This window comes from Pelmatolapia mariae, linkage group LG12 (genome assembly GCF_036321145.2).
Source record: "Pelmatolapia mariae isolate MD_Pm_ZW linkage group LG12, Pm_UMD_F_2, whole genome shotgun sequence".
Taxonomy (NCBI): Eukaryota; Metazoa; Chordata; class Actinopteri; order Cichliformes; family Cichlidae; genus Pelmatolapia; species Pelmatolapia mariae.
The window spans coordinates 11,509,873-11,529,430 of NC_086237.1; the positions used below are offsets into that span (position 1 = coordinate 11,509,873).

The 19,558-nt window shown below is 43.4% G+C and overlaps 1 protein-coding gene across 1 annotated transcript in view; it reads right to left on the reverse strand.

Annotated features, from left to right (window-relative positions):
- Positions 1-19,558, reverse strand: part of sema4c (sema domain, immunoglobulin domain (Ig), transmembrane domain (TM) and short cytoplasmic domain, (semaphorin) 4C) — a 103,660-nt gene continuing 84,102 nt past the window's right edge. The window contains exons 10-17 of the mRNA XM_063489197.1: positions 18,076-18,251; positions 14,849-14,993; positions 14,200-14,413; positions 10,453-10,568; positions 7,703-7,860; positions 6,490-6,581; positions 3,661-6,239; positions 1-1,240 (exon numbers count right to left, since the gene is read on the reverse strand). Coding sequence (XP_063345267.1) covers positions 5,344-6,239; positions 6,490-6,581; positions 7,703-7,860; positions 10,453-10,568; positions 14,200-14,413; positions 14,849-14,993; positions 18,076-18,251 — 1,797 coding nt within the window. The 3' untranslated portion in view covers positions 1-1,240; positions 3,661-5,343. The remainder of the gene's footprint in view (positions 1,241-3,660; positions 6,240-6,489; positions 6,582-7,702; positions 7,861-10,452; positions 10,569-14,199; positions 14,414-14,848; positions 14,994-18,075; positions 18,252-19,558) is intronic.

Consider the following 19,558-nt stretch of genomic DNA (forward strand, 5'->3'; position numbering starts at 1 on the left):
TATTTGTGTATGTCTATACACATATAAAAAATAAGGACATATGTACAATGGTAATAAATATCAACATGTTTTTACAAATGAAATAAGTTACTTAACATACTTTAAAAACAAACATAATAAACCAATAACAGAAAAGCAAAAATGGGACAAACTAAACCTTGGGTGGTAACAGAATAATCCAAATGATAAAGCATGAAAACAGCAGAACTTAAAGCCTCGTGTGAGAGAAAATATTACAAGCAGACAAATGCACTGGAAGTGAAGAAATGTACATAAAATACACTACACATGCATTTTTTTCCAAGCCTGAGACCTGTTATCTTTTTAGTTTTTGCAACATATTATATTAAATAAAATTCTAATTGTTAAAAAAAAGGAGAAATATTAAGACATAACCAAGTACCAGTGTAAAGAGATAATGTGTTCTTAGCTTTTGGCTTTTGGGAATTTAATACTATAACGCTGACATATTGTTTTTAATCACAGATCTGCTCCTGATCCACCACTATTTATTTGGCTTTCAGGGGCTAAAAAAATTAAATAATAGTTTTGGTACATCATTCAGTCTTTCATTAAGTTAGGAGATAAGAAATTCAGCAGATAAATGACTGACATGTAAACAGGAAATAAACAGGAAGTCCATCAGTCTCAAGTCTTCTTTTTTCATTTTGCTCCGGGGGAAATTTAGCTGTAGATAAAATATGAAAGGTTGCAGATATCAGCTCAATTCAGCAAAGTGGACGGACTGCTGAGACTTAAATATCAATCCACAATTGAATTAAATCAATATTTCAACAAGAACAAAAGCAATTGCAGTCTACTTTGGCTTTTCCAAAAGGTGAAGAGGCTTAGAAAAGGTAAACATGTTGAAATGCAGCAATGAAATCCTGTACAACTCTTGAGCCATAAAACCAGAAATATTTTTTCTTTTCTTTTTTCAAAGAGAGCATTAGTGTTGCACAATATTAGTGTCTGTAAAAGTCCAAAAATGATCAAACAAAATGATGTACAAGGATGATCATATCAAAGATGTACAGTCCACTTGCAGAGAATCATGCAACACTAGGATGGAGTGCTGATGGCCGACTACCTCTTCAACCTTGGGATCATTTTAATATTCTACATCTCTCTCAAGGCTCTGTACACAGAGGGGCAAAAACACATTTTTTTGTCCGTCCCCTTCTTTCTTGCTGTGCTCCGCTGGTCCCGACAGACACGTCCCAAAAATAAAAGCCACCCCCTGATGGACAAAGCACAAAAGGAGGACAAAAACATGTAGAGTGAGTAACAGCAAACAGCTAAAAAAGTTATGCACAATATGACTTTGCCACGATCTGATCTATTGTTGGCTGTGCTTCAAAGTTTGCTTGGAAGTGGAACAGAAAGTATGTCAGAATATTTTTTTTCGGGCATCATTACATCAGCGTGGAACACATCGTATTTTGGGCAACGTGACCTTTTGGAAAATTCAATAATATGATAATATGAGCTTTGGCTTTGTGCTAAAACTTATGGGATATGAAAACTTCCAACGATTAATGATATGTAGTTATGTAGTTAGTTGTCTATTCTGAGCAGGAGGCTGAAATGAAAAGACCCTCAAACTTGCAAGTACAGCAGAGGTTTTGAAACAGAGATTTTAGGCAGGAAGGCCTTCCTTGGGTCAGCTTATTTTGATGGCTGTCACACTGGAGGATTTTCTCTTTAATAAAATGCTCTTGCCACAAGCTTCAGGCTGTGTGTGGCCCCTTTTCTTATCTTTTGCCAGGGAGATAGCTTTTCAGGTGCACCTGCACTTCAAGACTTGCATAAAAGAGCACACAAGGACAGCTTTGATGGGAAAAAAACAAGCTGGTAAAATGGGATGGATAGACCTTTTTGACATTGGACATATGCAAATTTTTACATGATGATGGCGCTAGTGGCGTCCAGTAAAGTTAAACAAAAGTCACTACATGAGAACCAAATCTCATGATAAATGATAAATAGCTGCTTATTGGGATAAAAAAGGCCGGGCCTCAGGTCGGTAACTATTCTTATACTGTAGTCATACTATGACACTGGTCTTGAAATATTTGGCATGAAATAGAAACTAAGTACAGTTGTTACTAATTAAACTAATTAAAGGATCTGTTCTATTCAGGTACAGGTTGTTAATTAATGTGGCCAGTAACACCTGTGACATCTGTTAAAATGGTCTTTGCTAATGGACTATTACTGTTTACAACTTTAGCAGTGGAAGTTCAGTTGTTTGCTTTGAAGCAAATATGAAACCCATAAGAGAAGTTGTGCTTTATTTATCACAAAGCAGACCGACTGCACTCATGGTTACAAGAATTTCCCAACTTTTTGGTCAGTTCTGTTTATCTCAAAGGCTAAGTGGCAAACTTTGCACTGGAAAAACAAAGCCAGTGCTAAAGTGGATTTCCTCTAAGGGTATAAAAAAAAGTTTTTGACCTCTGAGTATAGACTCTCCCATGACAACAACTGTATAGGGTCTAAAGCTATTCATAACTCATCTATCGGGATTTTGTTAAGGCCTGTAGCTAGCTGCTGTTTTCTAGGCCTCACTTCTGCTAATTCGAGTCACCAAACCTCTTAAATGAGTTCATGGTGTTGGTGCCTCGAGACGTATTGGTCTACTGTGTGGTACAGGAGTCTGTGTGCCTGCACTTGGATATAAAATCTACAAATGTAGCTTGGTTAGCATTAGTCTGCATTAGCATTGTTAGCACTTTCCAAAAAATTTAACAGCTAATCACATTTCTTAAAAAAGTTAGCAAAATGTGTTTGCAAACCAGTGGGAACCATCATGGTAGCTAGATCCGTCAGTTCAGTAAAGAAATAACTAGTTTGGCCTTTCATGCATTATTAACTTTCTGTCAAAGAAAGTGTAAAACAGATTCAAGTTCATATTTTTGGGCTGCACTTGGCATTTGTGTATTTACAGTTGGCCTGCTTTCAGCATCATAATTAACAGACAGATGTGAAAGCGGTATCTCAGTTATTTAATAAAACCTTTTTCAGATAGTGACCTTATTGGGTGCATACACAGTTGATGAGGTGATCTTGTGTGTTTAGACTTTCACCATAACCTGATATTCAACAGGCAACAAACAGTGAAGATTACTGTACTTTTCAGTGTTTTTGGTCACAGGAATACTGTTACTATGGTGGGTGCTCATGTTAAACACGTCCACACTTGGTCAGTGTATATAAAAGACACGGGTGTCAAACGTAAAGCCCGGGGGCCAGAACTGGCCCATCTCCAAACCAGCCTACATGACTGTTTGGGAAAATGTGAAGGAGTATAAAGCAGTTTGAGATAAATAAGGACTTTGAACTGTGAATCATCCAAAGCTACTTCAGTAGAATTCATGAATATAAGCACTGCTTTGGGAAAACAGTATAATAGGGCTTCTTTAACAGTAAGGAGAACATGTTTGAAAGCACCTTAAGTGAATTTCCCAAAATGTTGAATTATTCCTTTAAGAGACACTCTGGGCAACCGAAGTGTCAGAGAAGCTAAATAAATAAACTAAATAATTTGCAACACTACACTGAGCAGCAGCAAGAGCTAAAAACTCTGAACTGGAAATCGTTTATGGCTATGACATTTCTTAAATCTGCTTTCATGGATTTAATTAAGTGGAACAATACCTTTCACTGGTTTCTGGCCACTTCCTGTCTGGAGCCACCCGTTTGTCGGTACAGGTTCATTCAGTCTGTCTGTCCATCAACACTGTATGTATGTATGTGTGTGTGTGTGTGTTCTCTTCATGTCGTCATGTTTTACATTATTCTCCGTCTGTATAAGTCCACAGTAGCTCCGGGTCTGTCTCTGGGCGTCGGTAACAGGGAGGGGGGTTTCAAGGGGGTTTAAGGATCCATCACAAACACACTGTAGTCCAGGATGGTTGGGATTCAGAGGACTGTGAGTGTGTCTGTGTGTGTGTGAAAGTGTGTGTGGGAGGGGTAGTTTCTTTCTTGGCAGTGCAAGTTACCACCCTCACCAAACACATCGAATATAAAGCACTTATTGAGACATCCACAGCGGTCGCAACAGCGAGGGCTCAGCTACATTCTCCGTGCCAAATGTCTTCACGTCAACTTCGATTTGAAATCAAGTGTGCAATTACTGCTCAGCTGCTATGAGCTGAATGCAAATAGCCTTTGCACAAGCTTCCACAGAAAAAAAAGTGCAACCAAAACACCTATCTGTCACACTCTGTGACTCTTAATAAATGTCATACGGAGTGCACTTGAAGTATAGTGGACTTGAAGGTGTGTTTGAAGGTCGCCATGCAGGGCCGTGTGAGGAGTAATGTAACGCCAGGAGCTTTTCCTCGCATTGTCATTCAAAAGTGGGGAGCCGTTAGTCGCTGATGACTATTTGAACACTGCCGTATTTCCAGAGCAAAAGAATAACGAGAAATGTCTTAATTCAAAGCAACGGTCATCACATCAAATCAAAAAGGAAGAGATCGAAGTCTTTCTCGGGTGGTAAATACAAGGCGTGGAAGGGGCGAAAATACAAACTGTCTCGAGAGACTGTCCTTCATTCAACAAAAAATATTTAAAAAACGTAGTCTTTTTCCATTTCATTTCTTCTCTTTGTCTTTCTCTCTCTCTCCTCTCTCCTTTCCATCCCGTACGAAGCTCAGGGACATGATTGTCGTCTTGCTTAGAGATTAGGCTTTTTTTCTACCGCTCTCACACTCTCGGCTCACGAATACAAAAAAAAGGGAAGACACGCTTCCAGTTTTTAAGTGCAGTAAGCTGTAAAAGTCTCAAAGGAGCAGAAGGACAGAGAATCAGTTCAATATTTCCAGTTAGTTGCCCTTGTCGTTTGTCAAGTGGTTTGAGAACTGGGGCAAAACGCTTCGCTTGGTCCGCTCTTTGTAGAAGAAATGTGCCCTTCTGAGAACAGGTAACGCCATTTGTTTGATTTCCGTGCTCGAGGTGTTCTCCCCTGCGTTCGTCCTTTTTTTTTTCTTAAATACACAATGTACACAAGTGGCGGTTGCACAGTGGAAGCAGAAAAAGCCACAACCATGACTGCATGTTGTCCAAAACACAATAATTAGAAGAGTTCATGTCGCTCGAACACAGTGTATGAGTGTGTATATTTAACATGCTGTGTGCTATAAATGTCTACAGTGAGCCAAACAGCCATTGGTGGAGCGAGAAAGAGGGAGAGAGAGAGAGCGCGGGGGAATTGACAGCATGTTGTTGCAAGAGAGAGAGAGAGAGAGAGCAGGCATCCTCGAAAGGACAGAGGTAGGTTGGTTGTTTTTTTTTTTTTTTTTCAAACTCGGGGAATGGAGACGGAGGAGGACGGGCCTACACCGACGACTCCTCCGGGTTTGCGTCGGGCAGCACGCTTCTCTGCTGCAGGGTGCGTCTCAGCTCTTCCTTGAAGGGGCTGGAGTAGTCGTTCCCACCCATGCCGAGGCCTCCCAGCCCGCCTCCCCCAGCACCAGTCCCGCTAGCCCTTTCCTCCCCTGCTGTGCTCAGGTTGAGGCGGATGTAGCCGTTGCTACCGGAGCCTCTGATGTTTGTGAGGCTGAGACGGCTGGGGGAGTGGATGGGCTGGCCGGGTATGGCGCTGGGCGACGCCGTGCTGCTGACACTGTTGGGCCCCAGGGCATGACCGGGAACAATCTTCAGGGAGCCGTCTGAATAATAGTAGTTGGCACCTGTCTCCCAGAAGCGGTCTTCATCCGTGGGCATCTTGCTAGGCACAAAGGTGGGCGGCTCCTTAGGCAGGGTGATGGGGTATACGAGGGTGCTCTCGAGTGGCTTCATGTCTGCTCCCTTTCCCAGGGCCAGCTTCAGCCTCCTGCGCAGGTACAGAGCTACGACGAGAAGCAGCAGGCACGCTGCTCCGAGCGTGATGACCAGCACCCAGAAGAGGCCCATGCTGCTGTCTGGAGCCCGTGCTTCCATGAAGACTGGAGCGCTGGCTACCACTGCCACCTGGTAGCGTTCTGTCTGAAACTTGACTCCCTGCTCCTCAGAGTAGCAGATGTAGCGGCCCGCTTGCAACTGGCCCGCTTCAGGGATGATGAGAGCTTTGAGGGTCCGGTCGAAGCGCGGCCCTCCTGCCTCCGGATCACCCAGCTGAAGCTCACGGTCATTGAGAACCCAACAAGGCTGAGCCAAGTTGGAGACCAGCTGGCAGGGCAGCACCATGTCAGACCCCACCACAACGGTGACGTTCCTGAGACGGGAGTGCTCTGCGCAGGAGAGGTGGAGGAGGGGCGGAGGGTGCAGGGAAGAGAAGACAAGAGTGGGGGTTAAGTGTCATCCATAATAAATCCATTTCATATTCTGCACTAGCCAGCTCTCCTGTGCTTAATTCAATTTATTCAGCTCAGTTCAAATGTACTCGCTGAGTCCATTCCCTTTACTTGCTGCTGATTTGCTCCTGCACTGACAATCAATTCCCACAAGGGGCCACTAGAGAGGTGTCAGCGCCACACTCACCAGGGCTGGGGATGGAAACCGGCTTATCAAACTTGGCTTTTCCCCGGTTGAACCTCTCCAGCATGAGGTCCTGTGAGAGGGAGGAGGTGGACCTGGAGAGAAGAGGGCAGAAAGCAGAGAGGAAGATTAATAATGTTACAATAAGGAACCGAGAACATTTTAGTAGTGGAAGAAACATGCACAGAATAAGGGGAATCAATAAAAAATGCACAGAAAAATAGTTTTTCCAACACTTTAACAACAAAATGTATTTAATCAGATAGATATTTCAGTAGAAATAAAATAAAAACTGTAACAGTACGGAAAGCCAAGATTACCTCACAGCTTCAGGCTGAAAGTCTAAAAATTTTATTTTATATGTAATAGGATTCGTAGTAGTTTTTATTTTTATTTTTTTAATTTCTAGATCGATCAGTGTCAAAAACACTAAAGGATGTAAACAGGCAGCAGTCATTAGAGCCCTGTATCGTTATTTTCAAGTTTCTTTAACTAAAGACGTGATGATTAAATAAAAAAAAATCAGTGCAAGCAAACTTAACCACATCAAAAAAAACAAAGTTCTTTATAGTTCTGTTGAGTTCATATACACTGAGTTCTTTTGCCGACTCACAGTTACTGTGATGTATGATTACTAAGCAGTTTTTGAGTCTCTGGAGACTTTTTAGCTGCCGGTTCCTTGACAGATTCCTGATGAGAGGAGATGATTTGCAAGGTGCGCAGAGACACACTTGCAAATCTGGGACAAACACAGACTTAACATGACACGAGTACCCGAGGCGAGCTGAAATGAGAGGAAGTCTAACTGGCTGGTGTCAGATGCCGTACCGACTCGTCACAAAGGGATATAACCAGCTTGAACTTTTCTTAAGAGCGTAAATTAGAGCCATGTCACTAGTTGACCGGACTGGTGGTGATGTTGAGACGAATCAGTGGAAAAAAGATACGATAGTTTTCCTTATTAATTATAATTTAGAGCAGTGAAGTGGAAGATAGATCCAATCATCATTAGATAATGATGATTGGATAAATGAAATCAGCCTGCTCCGATCAGGCACTGGAATATTCCGATTAGTGAAACAGTTAAAGGGGTACATTTTGTTTCAGGGGTGATTCAGATGCTTGTCTAACATTTGTACATCAGCAGATTCCTTTAAAGCAAATTATTTTTTCAGTATAGTATGGATGGATGGGTGTACATAGGTACTAGTCTCACCCTCGGTGGAGGTCGATGCGGACACAGGCCCTACCCTCACTGTCCCAGGCGCAGTAGGGATCCCGGGCGAGCAGACAGTCTGGCTGAGACTGATAGCGGCTGCAGTTGGCCAAGGGCAGCTGGAGAACCTCAGAACGAGATCCGATGTACAAGTACTTCTACAGAGAGGGAGAAAGAGAAGAAGAAGAAGAAGACAAAGTCCAGATCCAGAAGAAAGATAAACAGAGAGAGAGGGAGAGAGTGACTCAGTTAGGGGTTAGAGGAGATAATGGGATAATCACTCTCAATTACAATAACATTCACCCCCCCGACCCTCCTCCAAATCCAATCTGGTTTGCACTCTTTTCGCAAAATGCTGTTATAAAATGTCTGATCGCAGCTAAGCCAGCATTAATGAGATAAGCACGAAGCTTTAGGGAACGCCCCGTCGGAAGGCCATCGATCGACGGACGCGCTGCTGTAGAGCCGCGGGGACACAGCGGCCGTCAGCACACAGGCTCAGATGACAGCTCAGAGAAGCCGAGAAAACAGAAGGGCCAAGGGTTCAATTCCCCGCTGTGGTGAAGGATTGTAATGACTGTTATTTGGGAAGAGACTTTCAGATTCATCAGACAACAAATCATCACAAGACAAAGCAGCACTGCCTCCACTGGATACCAATGAGCAAATGATGAGACAACAAAGAGGGAAAAAAGCAGATTCAAAAAGCACGCTGAAGGAATGTGATCACACGAAGAGAGAGCAACCAGACAGGAGATTCCCAAAACAAAAGGAACTTTGTAGCCCCCATCCCCAAGAGACCATTAAGATTTCTCATCTCTCACAAAGACAGAAAACAATACACCTAGGAGTGTGTGGTGCCATGGAAACAGCTGAAAGTTCAAATTCAGATAGTAGAGTAAAAGATGAGGTGAATTAAATGTGGTCTGTTCTGACTTTCTTTATGTATCGAGACACCTGCTTTCCAAGTGTGCAACAGAACCAAATGTAGACGTCACTTCGCTAAAGGCGCTGCTAGAGTCTTTCTGCTTGGTCCATTCTGGGATACTGTGAAGACATAGCAGTCTGCTCTGAAGCAGAGGACACACTCCCTGGTTGTGGTGAAACACAGAAATATGTGCATGGGAGCCACAGTTAGAGCAGGTTGAAATCTATGAATGCTATGGAAAGATGCTTCTGTGCATCCTTTTTTTCCCCTCCTTTGGGAACGCTGTCCCACAAATCAAAGTGACAACATATATTGTGTAAATTGCTGGAGTGTTTTCTACTTTATACAACAGCTTACCAATAAGCTATTTAAAAATTAGGGCCATTATACAACTTTATTCAAATGCTTGTTATGAAGTTGTTGCCTTGTTGAAGGACATCATAAGGCAGGCTTAGAGAACAAGGATAATGATCAAAGAGTAGTTTGCATAGGTCGTGTCCTCATTTTGGTTGCTGCTGTATCGGCAAAATTTAGTATTTATTTTTTTTCTTTTTCCATTTTAATTCAGAGATGCTAATTGATACGATATGAAGACCTCATTCTAAAGAGACAGAAAAGGAAGTTACAGGTGGACTGAATACTAACTGTGATTACTGTCTTTCATTTGTGCTACTGCATCCAACACACTGGTCCTTGAAGGCATGTTTTTAATCTAAATCTGAGTCTGAACTAAATGAAAGCCGAGTGTTTTAAAGGGGCACCGGAGCAATTCGAGGTGTCAGCTTGTTCCAGCGAGCGCTCGGCATGTGGCAACACCTAAAAACACCTTCCCTCCACACCTTTCCAATTAAGGGGCTGTATCCTACATTAATATTAACGCCCACTTCACATACCAATTAGTTAACGGCTTGGGGCTGAGGAAGGTGTCAGATGCTTCGAGCAACACTCAAAGTACCAGCATGTTTCATGAGTGCAACACGAGTGTAGTACTGTGAATGCCTTGCAGGAAACACAGTTTCACAGTGTGAGCGGCTATCGCTGCATTTTAACATAAATAAGACTGCACGGCATTTAGTAACTCTTTTATTTTTAAGGGTTTAAGTAGGACTGGACACAGCTAACCCAGAGATGGTCAAGATATGCTGTTTTATTCCTAGTTTGGGTTATCATGGGCACCTTGACTGCTCTGTGGCCATGCAGCCCCATACACAACAAAGTGTGATGCATTGTGCATACTGATGTCTTTCCATCAGACCCAGATTTAAGTTTTCTGCAACTTGAGTTGCAGTAGTTCGTCTGTTGGATTGGACCACAGGCGCCGGCCTTTGCTCCCCGTGTCTATCAGTGAGCCATTTGGATAGATACTGACCACTGCAGACCGGGAACACCTCACAAAAGCTGCAGTTCTGGAGATGTTTCATCCCAGTCGGGTAGCCATCACAGTCTGACCCTTGTCAAACTCAAATCTTTGCACTTGCACCATTTTTCCTGCTTCTAACACGTTAACTTAGAAGACAAAGTGTTCCCTTGTTAATATATCCCACCCACAAACAGTTGCCATGATTGTTGGGATTTTCTCTGTTTTCTCTGTGTGATTGTAGGGTCTTTATCTTACAATATAAAGCACATTGAGGAAACTGTTGTTGTGATTTGGCGTGGGATCATCCGTTTTCTTCACTTCACATGTCAGCGGTCTCTCGCGAGACTTCTCCAAAATCACAGATGATGCCATACAACTGTGTTCACATACTGGGCTGTGTGAATGGACGTTCACGTGTAAAAACAGCAACAACTGAAACACATCCTGTTGCTGTTTTCTTACCTTGGCGTGGGAGATGGTCAGGCTGTCGACTGGCTGGGCCGTTTCAAACAGCTGGATCTCCTCTATCACGTGGGCCTCTGAACCCAGGATCACCACCCTCTGCAGCCAGCCCTCCGCTGCAGCACAGAGAGGAAGAAGACGAAGAAGATCTGAGCTCACTTTACTTCTGTCCTATTCACATGGCAGTTTTCAATCGAGTTTACTTTGGTGCACTTTTGGTGCGACCCCCAACACAGAACACCCAGCACACCTTTGACAGCAAAGCAGGGAATTTAAATATAAATCATACAATTTTGGCAAATATTTACAAAAATAAACCTGCGCCAGCGCTCCAGTTCATTTGTACCATAGCGATATGTTACAGTAAATTACCCCATGCACCTGTCACTGCATAGCCATCAGTTTAAATATTAATGATCAGCACACAATCACCTGTGACTGCACAGCATTTGACTTTATTATTAATGACATCCTAATATATTTACACACACACACACACACACACACACACACACACACACACACACACACACACACACACACACACACACACGCACAGGAGCTCATTTAAATGTTAATGATGAAATATGATAATGTACAGGCACTCCTTTGGTGCCAACAATTTAAATATTAAAGCACAAGCTGCAAAAATATAACCTATGCAGCAAACACTTTTTTCATGAACTATTGATTGCCAAAGACACACTGAGTGTGTTGCTCAACTGCTCCTGGTTCATGCTGAGTGTCTGAAAAGCTAGCAAGGCAACAGTTAAGGTTTAATGGCATTTTTTGACTTGCCACAGCAAGAAAAAAACCCCACAAAACAGGTAAAACTAAACTAACACCACTCATCATATGTGCTTGCCCCTCTGATGTGCTGAAGAGCCGGTATACAAATAGAGAGAGGCCGTAAATGGAGCAGCTGACCTCAGTGCAGCTCTAAGTGGTGTTATTAATTACACCTGGGCTTTTCCTGGTGTGACTCAAAACAAGGCCACCTTCACTACGGGCCACAGATCAGCATCACGCCAAGGGTCAGACATGTATACAATAATGACATGCTTCAACTGAATACAAAATGCAAGGCCTGCATTATCTTCAAGTGTAACTTTGCGCATGTAAAGGTTCTGTTGACCAGTCAACAAAATTGTGCACTTTAACTACAGTTTTAACTACAAAGTACGCGATCATAAGGCTGTTATATTGCAACATCCCCTTTTTATTTTTTTCCCTGCAAAGGTTTTTCAAAGTTTCACGTAACCCGCTGCATGGGTGTGTTGGAAGTATCATAATTGTTTCGCCTGCTTTTACAGCCTCCTGTAGTTCTGGTTTAAACACTTGGATTCTGAGGTACGCTTCTTTCCAGTTGAGTAACTTTCTGCCTGTTTCCTGTCTGCTGTTGTGTAGACTGTGTAAGAAAAAACCTGACACAAATATGTTCTTTGCGAACTGATACTGTCTCGCAGCAAATGGATACACGGGCCTCTCTTTTCACTCAGTAATGAAGTTCTCAGTCCCACACCTCTCCCTCCCGAGATTGCCTGCCTTCAGCATCAGCTTTCAGTTTGGTCCAATTTGGTGTTAGCTAGCATGTGAACCTGCAGGTGCAAAACTGTCGTGCAAATCTGTTTGGTTTGGTGTTTGGTGCAAAGGCTGTGCAGAACATTTCTACAAGTTTTTTGAAAACCTTAAGATATATGCAGGCTTTAAATTTTAAATTTAAAAATATTGTCTGGAAAAAAAGCAACCGAAGACGAGAAGAAAGTCCCCTCCAACAGAAAAACGTGCATCACTAATGCACAAAGCCAGAGTGTCATCAATCGTTTTCATCGACATCAATTTGTGATTGAAAAGGTCATGAAAAGGAAATTTTCTCGCTGGAACATCCAGCTGCCGTACTGAGCTCCAGCTCAGCAACAAACTAAAGATGAATTTAAAAGACTGGAGGTGCTCCTGGCCCTTCAACACCTCAGGTAACAGCATTTGAAGAGGTTTTTTTTTTTTTTTAAGTGGTGTGTGGGGAGCTGATGCTGGAGGAAGAGGAAGAGGAGATCCTGTGCTCCTTTCATGTAGGGCATTGTGAACAAGTTTAGATCCCTGGTGATGAAAGGTATTTCAGGCACAGCTGGTGGGGTGACCTTGATGTGTGTGTTTGCGTGTGTGTGTGTGTTACGTGCTGTCCTGCGCTTTCTTCTGTGGTCCTCTTGATTACGAGACTGTCACAGATAATGCGAAAAGCTAACCCAGCAGCCAGAGGGGGGCTTGAGAGATGGAAATACACATACAGGCATAGCAAGCAGAAGGCATATCACCGCACTCGCCTCTCACGCCGTCACAGACCAGTGTCGGCTAATCCCTCAATCCCACAGCCTGTTTTTCTCCCCGTTTAAAAACAGTGTTGTCAAGCACTTCTCCTCCTCTCTCTCTCTCTCTCTCTGTCTCTTTTTTTCACATCAGCTGTCGCTATGCCGTCGCTAATAGCTAATCAAGCCCGCAGCCCAATTGGCACTGCGAGCGCACGTCTGCCAAGGGCCCCGTTGAGTTTGTGCCGTGAAGCACGACAAGCGGGGATGACTGCACTTGGCTCAGAGAGTGTGAGTGTGCATATCTGTGTGTGTCCATTAGTAAGGTGCTAGCGCCCGCGTGTGTGTGTGTTTGTGTCGCAGCAGCAGCGGCCATGTGTGTGTCCGGGCTGGCCTCACCGCCTGCCAGCAGAGAAGCCCCGAGTCCGCTGTTGTCACACTGTCAGTGTTGTCCCAGTCACTCTGTCTCTGCAGTGATCTGAATGATAAGTAGGTGAGTCTTTCCATTCATGAGATGGGCTGCATTCAAATTCACATTCCCTGGAATCCGCTATTAGATGTGTATTATCCAGGATTAAGGCTCCGGGAGGGCGGGCTGATTTCTGATCCAAAACAGGACACCTGCGTATGGGCCCAATGGCTACTGACTGGAGATATTAATTAAGTCGCGGGTGCGTAGACGTTTCCTTTGATGCATGAAGACGGATCTCAGCATGCAAATCTAGCCCCTAATTGAAACTCAGCTAAAGTCTGGCCAGATGGCATGTTGTTTTCGTGCCACCGTACCTTATGCCAGTACCTGTTCCTCTGTGCTGCCATGGCCCGTAAGCTCTTATCTCTATGAAAAACACTCTATGCATGTCATATATTTTCACTGGCACGCTGAGAACACCCCAACTCTACAGATGGGGGTCAAAAAAATAAGAGAAACATCATAAATCATGAACACTGTGCAGTCTGCTTAAAGACGATGATTCAACTTTATCGCCTTTTTTTTGTTTTGAAGCTCCAGAGCAAGATGCTCTCTTGGCCTCTTGTGCCGCAGTGAGCGGAGACGGGCGGCGAGCTGTGAATAGTCGTGTCAGTGGGAATGGAAGCAGGGACTGCAGTTGAAATGTCACAGCATTCGGGCCGTTAGTTAAAGAGCAAAAATTAGCTGAAGTGACAGTTGAAGTGGAAGCGCTGAAAGCAGCTGAGAAGTCACTGGAGGGGTAGGGGGCATTAAAAGACTTGAATTATTGCTTCAGTTTAAGTGTAGCAATGGAAGCAATCAGAGTTTTCTTGTTGAAGTGCCAGGGATGGGAGAAGTGTGTGCAGTGTAAACAGTTGAGCAGTGGGAATAGGCTCTGAGGAGGGAGTGTACACGATTGGTGATGCGTTTTCCCCCCCAATAAAAACATCAGTGTTTTAGCCAAACACCCATGCCAGTATCACGATTCATTACCTGTGCCGATGAAGAGCATGTTGTACGGCCTCTGGTCCAGGGCGCTGACGCGATCCACCGCCAGCCTCGTGAAGTTGACGCCCTTGGTGAGCAGCAGGAGGCGGCCCAGAGCTTTGTCCTCCATCAGAGGGTGCTTCTTGGCAAAGTTGAGCGTGGCGTCAGGCAGCTGCAGGGAGCTGTTGTAGCCGTTCTCCCTGTCTGAGTTGGTTATACACTGCAGTAAAGAGAGAAAAGAAGGAGGGACAGGGGAGGGAAATGAAGCGGGGAAAGGAAGGGAGAAGGATATGAGGAGAAAGTAAGAGGGCCAGGAAGGAGAAAGAGGAAGAGGAGGAAACTTCTTAGCTGCAGCTGACACAGGTTGGCACGGTTAGCTGGCTTACAAACCAGTGCCCTCCCTCCCCCCCTTCCTCTTCTTCAGTTTTGCTTTGCACTCACTCTCACCTCCGCCTGCCATCACACCCCTTCCTCTCCTTCCTTTCCTGTGGAGCTGGATCATTATGTCCTTGGCCTCCAAGCTACGCCACATCACCCATTTTTTCTTCTTGTTTTCCCTCCCTCCTTAACTATCCCATAGGGACTATTTTCCTGCTCTGTGAAGCTGTCTACAGCTTGATCAAAAATTTAAACATTGACATGGGCAGTTTCTTACCGATCCCGGCCGCGGTGTGGGGACAGAACCCGTGTAGCGTCCCCACCTCTGGGACGCCTCTCTGTACTCCTTGTAGGACCCTTTGAACACCTCCTTCACGTTACTTATCTGGTACTGACACACAGCTGACACGTCCACGTCACCCCTGGAACATGGCAGCAACATGGGGGAATCGGTGATGTGTAGCAGTAATAATAGAGACAAATTACCTGTCGTACAAGTCAGCGAGACACACTCAACAGGATGTGAACATGTACGTTTAAAAATAGCAGAATCCAAAAATACCAGGCAGTGAAGCGTGCTGCTTTTAAACGACCCTCCCGGTAATCACAATGTAGTAAATAGATATTAAATGTATGGTCTAAAACTGATTTGTTGACACATCTCCACTGTTTCCATGGTGAGGCACAAATTGATGCACATGTACGAGGGTTCCTTCATACGCCAGTGAAATCCATCAATTAGTGCCGTGACTCAGGAAATGCATTTCATTTAATGGTGAGGTCGGGGGTTCGGGAGCTCTTCAAAAAATCTTTTTTCCCCAACACATTTTCAGACATCCAAGTGGGACTCAAATTGGGTATTGACGTCTGACCCAGACACATTAAATTATACTTTTACTTGATATCTCACGAATATCTTTAATTTCCATGTTCATTCACTGGAATGAAACTACCCCCTCCACCCTTTTTTAATTCCACTCTCAAACTGAGGCACTGACAGACAGGCATATAACTGTGAGCAATCTAAGGAGCTTGGAAAGAAAAGCGTCTGGACTTCTTTAAGTTTCCTTGAAGACGTTTCACCTCTCATCCGAGAAGCTTCTTCAGTTCTAAGCAATTTTAAGCCCTGTGGGAGTGTCCCCAAAAGGGTCCTGCACCCCCTATTGATCCTCTACCTAATCACATGATCCAAGGTGTGAAAACGGCTACGTCTACACTAATCCGGATCAATTTGAAAACAGCGTTTTCGTCTAAAAACGCTCTGTGTCCACACTATCGTTTTCAAGCGTTTCCGACCAGTTGTTCATCCACACTGAAACCATCGAAAACGCTACGTTCCTGTATTACGCATGAGTGAAATGTAAGACAATTCAACCTGTGTCATTTCTGTCTGCTGTTTATTTACTTTCCGGCTCTTTGGAACGTCGCGGCAAAATGTCGAGGAAAATGACTGAGATTTTTAATCGGCCAGACAATGAGAAGTTGTTGCTGCGAGTAACACAAAAGTACAAAGTTGCAAAGGTGCTATCTGGAGCATGTACAAACTGATATTAATCTTTAATAGGGCTGTCAAAATTGAGAGCAAACAAAACAACTGCTGTATAATACCCTCCGCTATCTTTGTTTAATTGGTCACATGACTGCAACACATGACTAAAATACATCATCGTTTTCAAAAAGGCTCCAGGTGTCGCGGTCCACACTGCGATGCGAAAACAGCGTTTTCAAATGTATCCGCTGTGGAGAGCTTTTTCAAAAAGCTCCGTTTTCTTTGACCAAAAACGCCGTCTCAGTGTGGACGGAAGGCCAAAACGGAGAGAAAAGATGCGCTTCCAAACAAAAACATATTAGTGTGGACATGGCCACAATCAAAGGTTTTGGGTGAACCCGCTGTGAAAACTAGCTCCACCCTATGATGTGATTTACTGAGGTCAAATGACCCAGGGTGTGAGTGGGTGTTAAGGCGTCAGAGAAGGGATCTCAAAACTGGATTATAGATGGCAGACAGTTGGTGTCGTAAGCCCCGCCCTCTGTTCAAATATGGTCGTTCACAGTGGACATAGATGGCTTCTTTCACTCCTCTTTCAAACCATCTGTCTTCTCTGTCCAAAATGTGAACATCGGCATCCTCGAAAGAGTGACCTTTGACCTTTAGATGCAGAGCAAGTTTGAGCAAGTCAGAAAAGTAGCAAAGTCTGAATTTACAGCTATTGCTATTTAGCTTTAAACGCTCTCTCCATTTTTTCTTTGTAATGTGTGTTTTGTTTTCTGAAAGGCCGAGTTCATGAAGTCATATGATGCGATGTCCTCTTCCATTTCAGAACAGTGCTCCTCCTGTTAATGCGTGACAGAGCTGCGGGTTTTATAAGGTCAACGTCACAACCAAAGGACAGTGGTGATGTCTTAGCGAGTTAAAACGCAGCCCTATTCAGTCACATTATGGCTTGAGCTCCCGAGTCATCATTTACATAATGTCCAATTATCTTAATGTTATCTCTATCAAAGCCAGGGGGCTTTAAGGAAACCCCAGCAAGTCACACACAGAAAGAAAGCGGGGATTAGGCTCTTTTTTTTTCTTTTCAAGCAGCAGAAGGAACTCCGAGCAAGAAACAAAGCTGGAAGTTCAAAGCCGGTTCAGTTTGTGATACGATATCTTACTGAAGAGCACAAAAGACTCACATCAAAGGGCGCTGCCTGGAGACAGAGAACGTCTCCAACTTTCCTTTCTGAGGACAACCTTCTGCCCTCGCTCCAGTTTCTTTGTTGATAAGTAGCTCATTAACACGCTGCCGTGATGCCCAACAAACAGCCGTCTTTACTCCGCTAATAATGCTGGAGTAACTTCTCACAGCTGAATCATGACTGTCAACACCCTTTTAATTAACAGTTTGTAGTTTAATTATCGCGCTCAAAATGACTTTATTTTCATCCCACTGTGTTTGAAATGAACAGCAGCGAGTGGACAACAGCACGGTGTGTGTTCACGAGACATCTGATTTACTCAGGGTGGATTTCTGCTCCTATAAAATAAAGCAGTTGCTAAAACAAGATATATAAATACTTTGATTGGACCGATCACTTTGGAGTCATGCATGATTTTAAAGAGCTTTTTCTTGCCGTGAAAATGAATGCCTCTGCTCAACAAGCTGATGTAATATGTTTGGAAAATGCACCCGCCATCATTCAAAGCTAAATTAAAACCACGAGACGTTTAATCTCTAATAAAAGCAGTAAAACATTTTCAGGGACACTCAACTCGTATTCTCTCAGAATAACTCACATTAATGTCAGCTAAAGGCCTCATTACGCAGGAAATACCTAATCACGCAAAGTACATAATTAGAGCCATCCTGTCAGAGTGACCATTGGTTTTAGTAAGAGGCTGACAGGTTGGCAGATGACAGCTGATAGCATATGTGGCAATTAACTTACATCTATTTGGGTTTTAGTCTGAAACAAAGTGATGTCTGAGGTCTCTTTTGCACCACTGTCGTTCCGACTTACCACTGAGCGTGGAAGATGCCGTAGAAGGTGGTCCCCCGCCAGTCCTGCCCCGGCAGGGTGAAGACGGCTCTCAGGTTGTTGAAATAGACGTGACGCTCTGGGAGGGAGCACTCCAGCCGGGCTTTCTGGAAGGTGGTCCACTTCTTCTGCAGGGTCCTGGTTCCACCCAGATCGCCCTGAGAGAGAGCACAAATCAAATCTTATTTATGACTAACGATTATTATTTTAGGATTTTTTCAATGCTTAATTTTTTAACCCACCGTTTGCATTCAGTAACGCTTTAATATAAACATAAATATGACTTAATACGAATAATAGCAAGGTTTGGGACCAGTGGACGGATTTCATATTCGTTTTTTGAAGCAAGAAACATTTAATCTCGTTTTAAGATGACTAAGCACTGCAGTCACTTTGTGACAGCGTGCTTGCTTTGCCTAGTTCAGATCCAGCTGATGTGATGTGAAAACTTCAGTGCACGTACACCGACAATAGCATTTCTTTTCTTAATAGAAATTCAAAGATTCTCTGCAAATGATCAAATTAAAAGACCCGATCTGACCTGATCCGATGAAAGAGAGTACTTTATTTTTAATCGTTTTAAAACATGTTCAGAGAGGATTTTTCAGTTTCCACTTGATATTTAATCAAGTAGCTGATTAAAACCAAAGAGTTGCTTTTTTTTAACTGTTTGAAATAAAAAATATATATATTCTTGAATTTTAGTTTTAAATACTAAACTTTACTTCTTTACTTTAGTATAGTACTCCTTGTATGTACGCACGTCCTCTGATGGCTCCAACAGCTCATCAAGAAATGACTCCTATTGATTGTTATTAAGCGATTGTACATGATAATTAATAACAAGTCTGCAGAAGCAGGATGTACTGTGGAAATACTGTGGGATGATTACTGTGTCTTTTTAATGATCTTAACAGAGGACACCAACACAGCAGCCCTCTGCTTTCTTATCCGGGTAAAAGCCCCACAGTCACATGCTGAATGTAGAAGTATCGCCATGGTTACCAAATGGTGCCCACTGTTACACACACAACACTGAATACGTTTTAGTTCTTAGACACACCAAAACTCAAGGATCTACCGTGACAAAGTATTGTGTGGCTCTCTTTGAGCTGGCTGGCCTCTCTCTCTCCTTCCTGTTAGGCTGCCACGAATTCTGTATTTCATTGGCCTCGCCTTCACCCCACGAAAGCCAAATATCATCCGAGTAAATACACTGTAATTACTCTGAATATACATAAGAAATTTTTTTCGCATCAGTTGGCTGACTGAGCTTCTGTCATGTTGAAAAAAGGATCTGAAAGAGCTTTTATACCCTGAGATGTTCAGGTCTACCCGAGAAAATTGAAGATAAAGGCACTAACAATATTAACTTTTACAATAAAAATGGAATATATATTGACAAGCGGTCTATTTCTGTATTGCTCTGTGGGCGCAAAAGAGACGCATTTGCCTCATTCCTCTC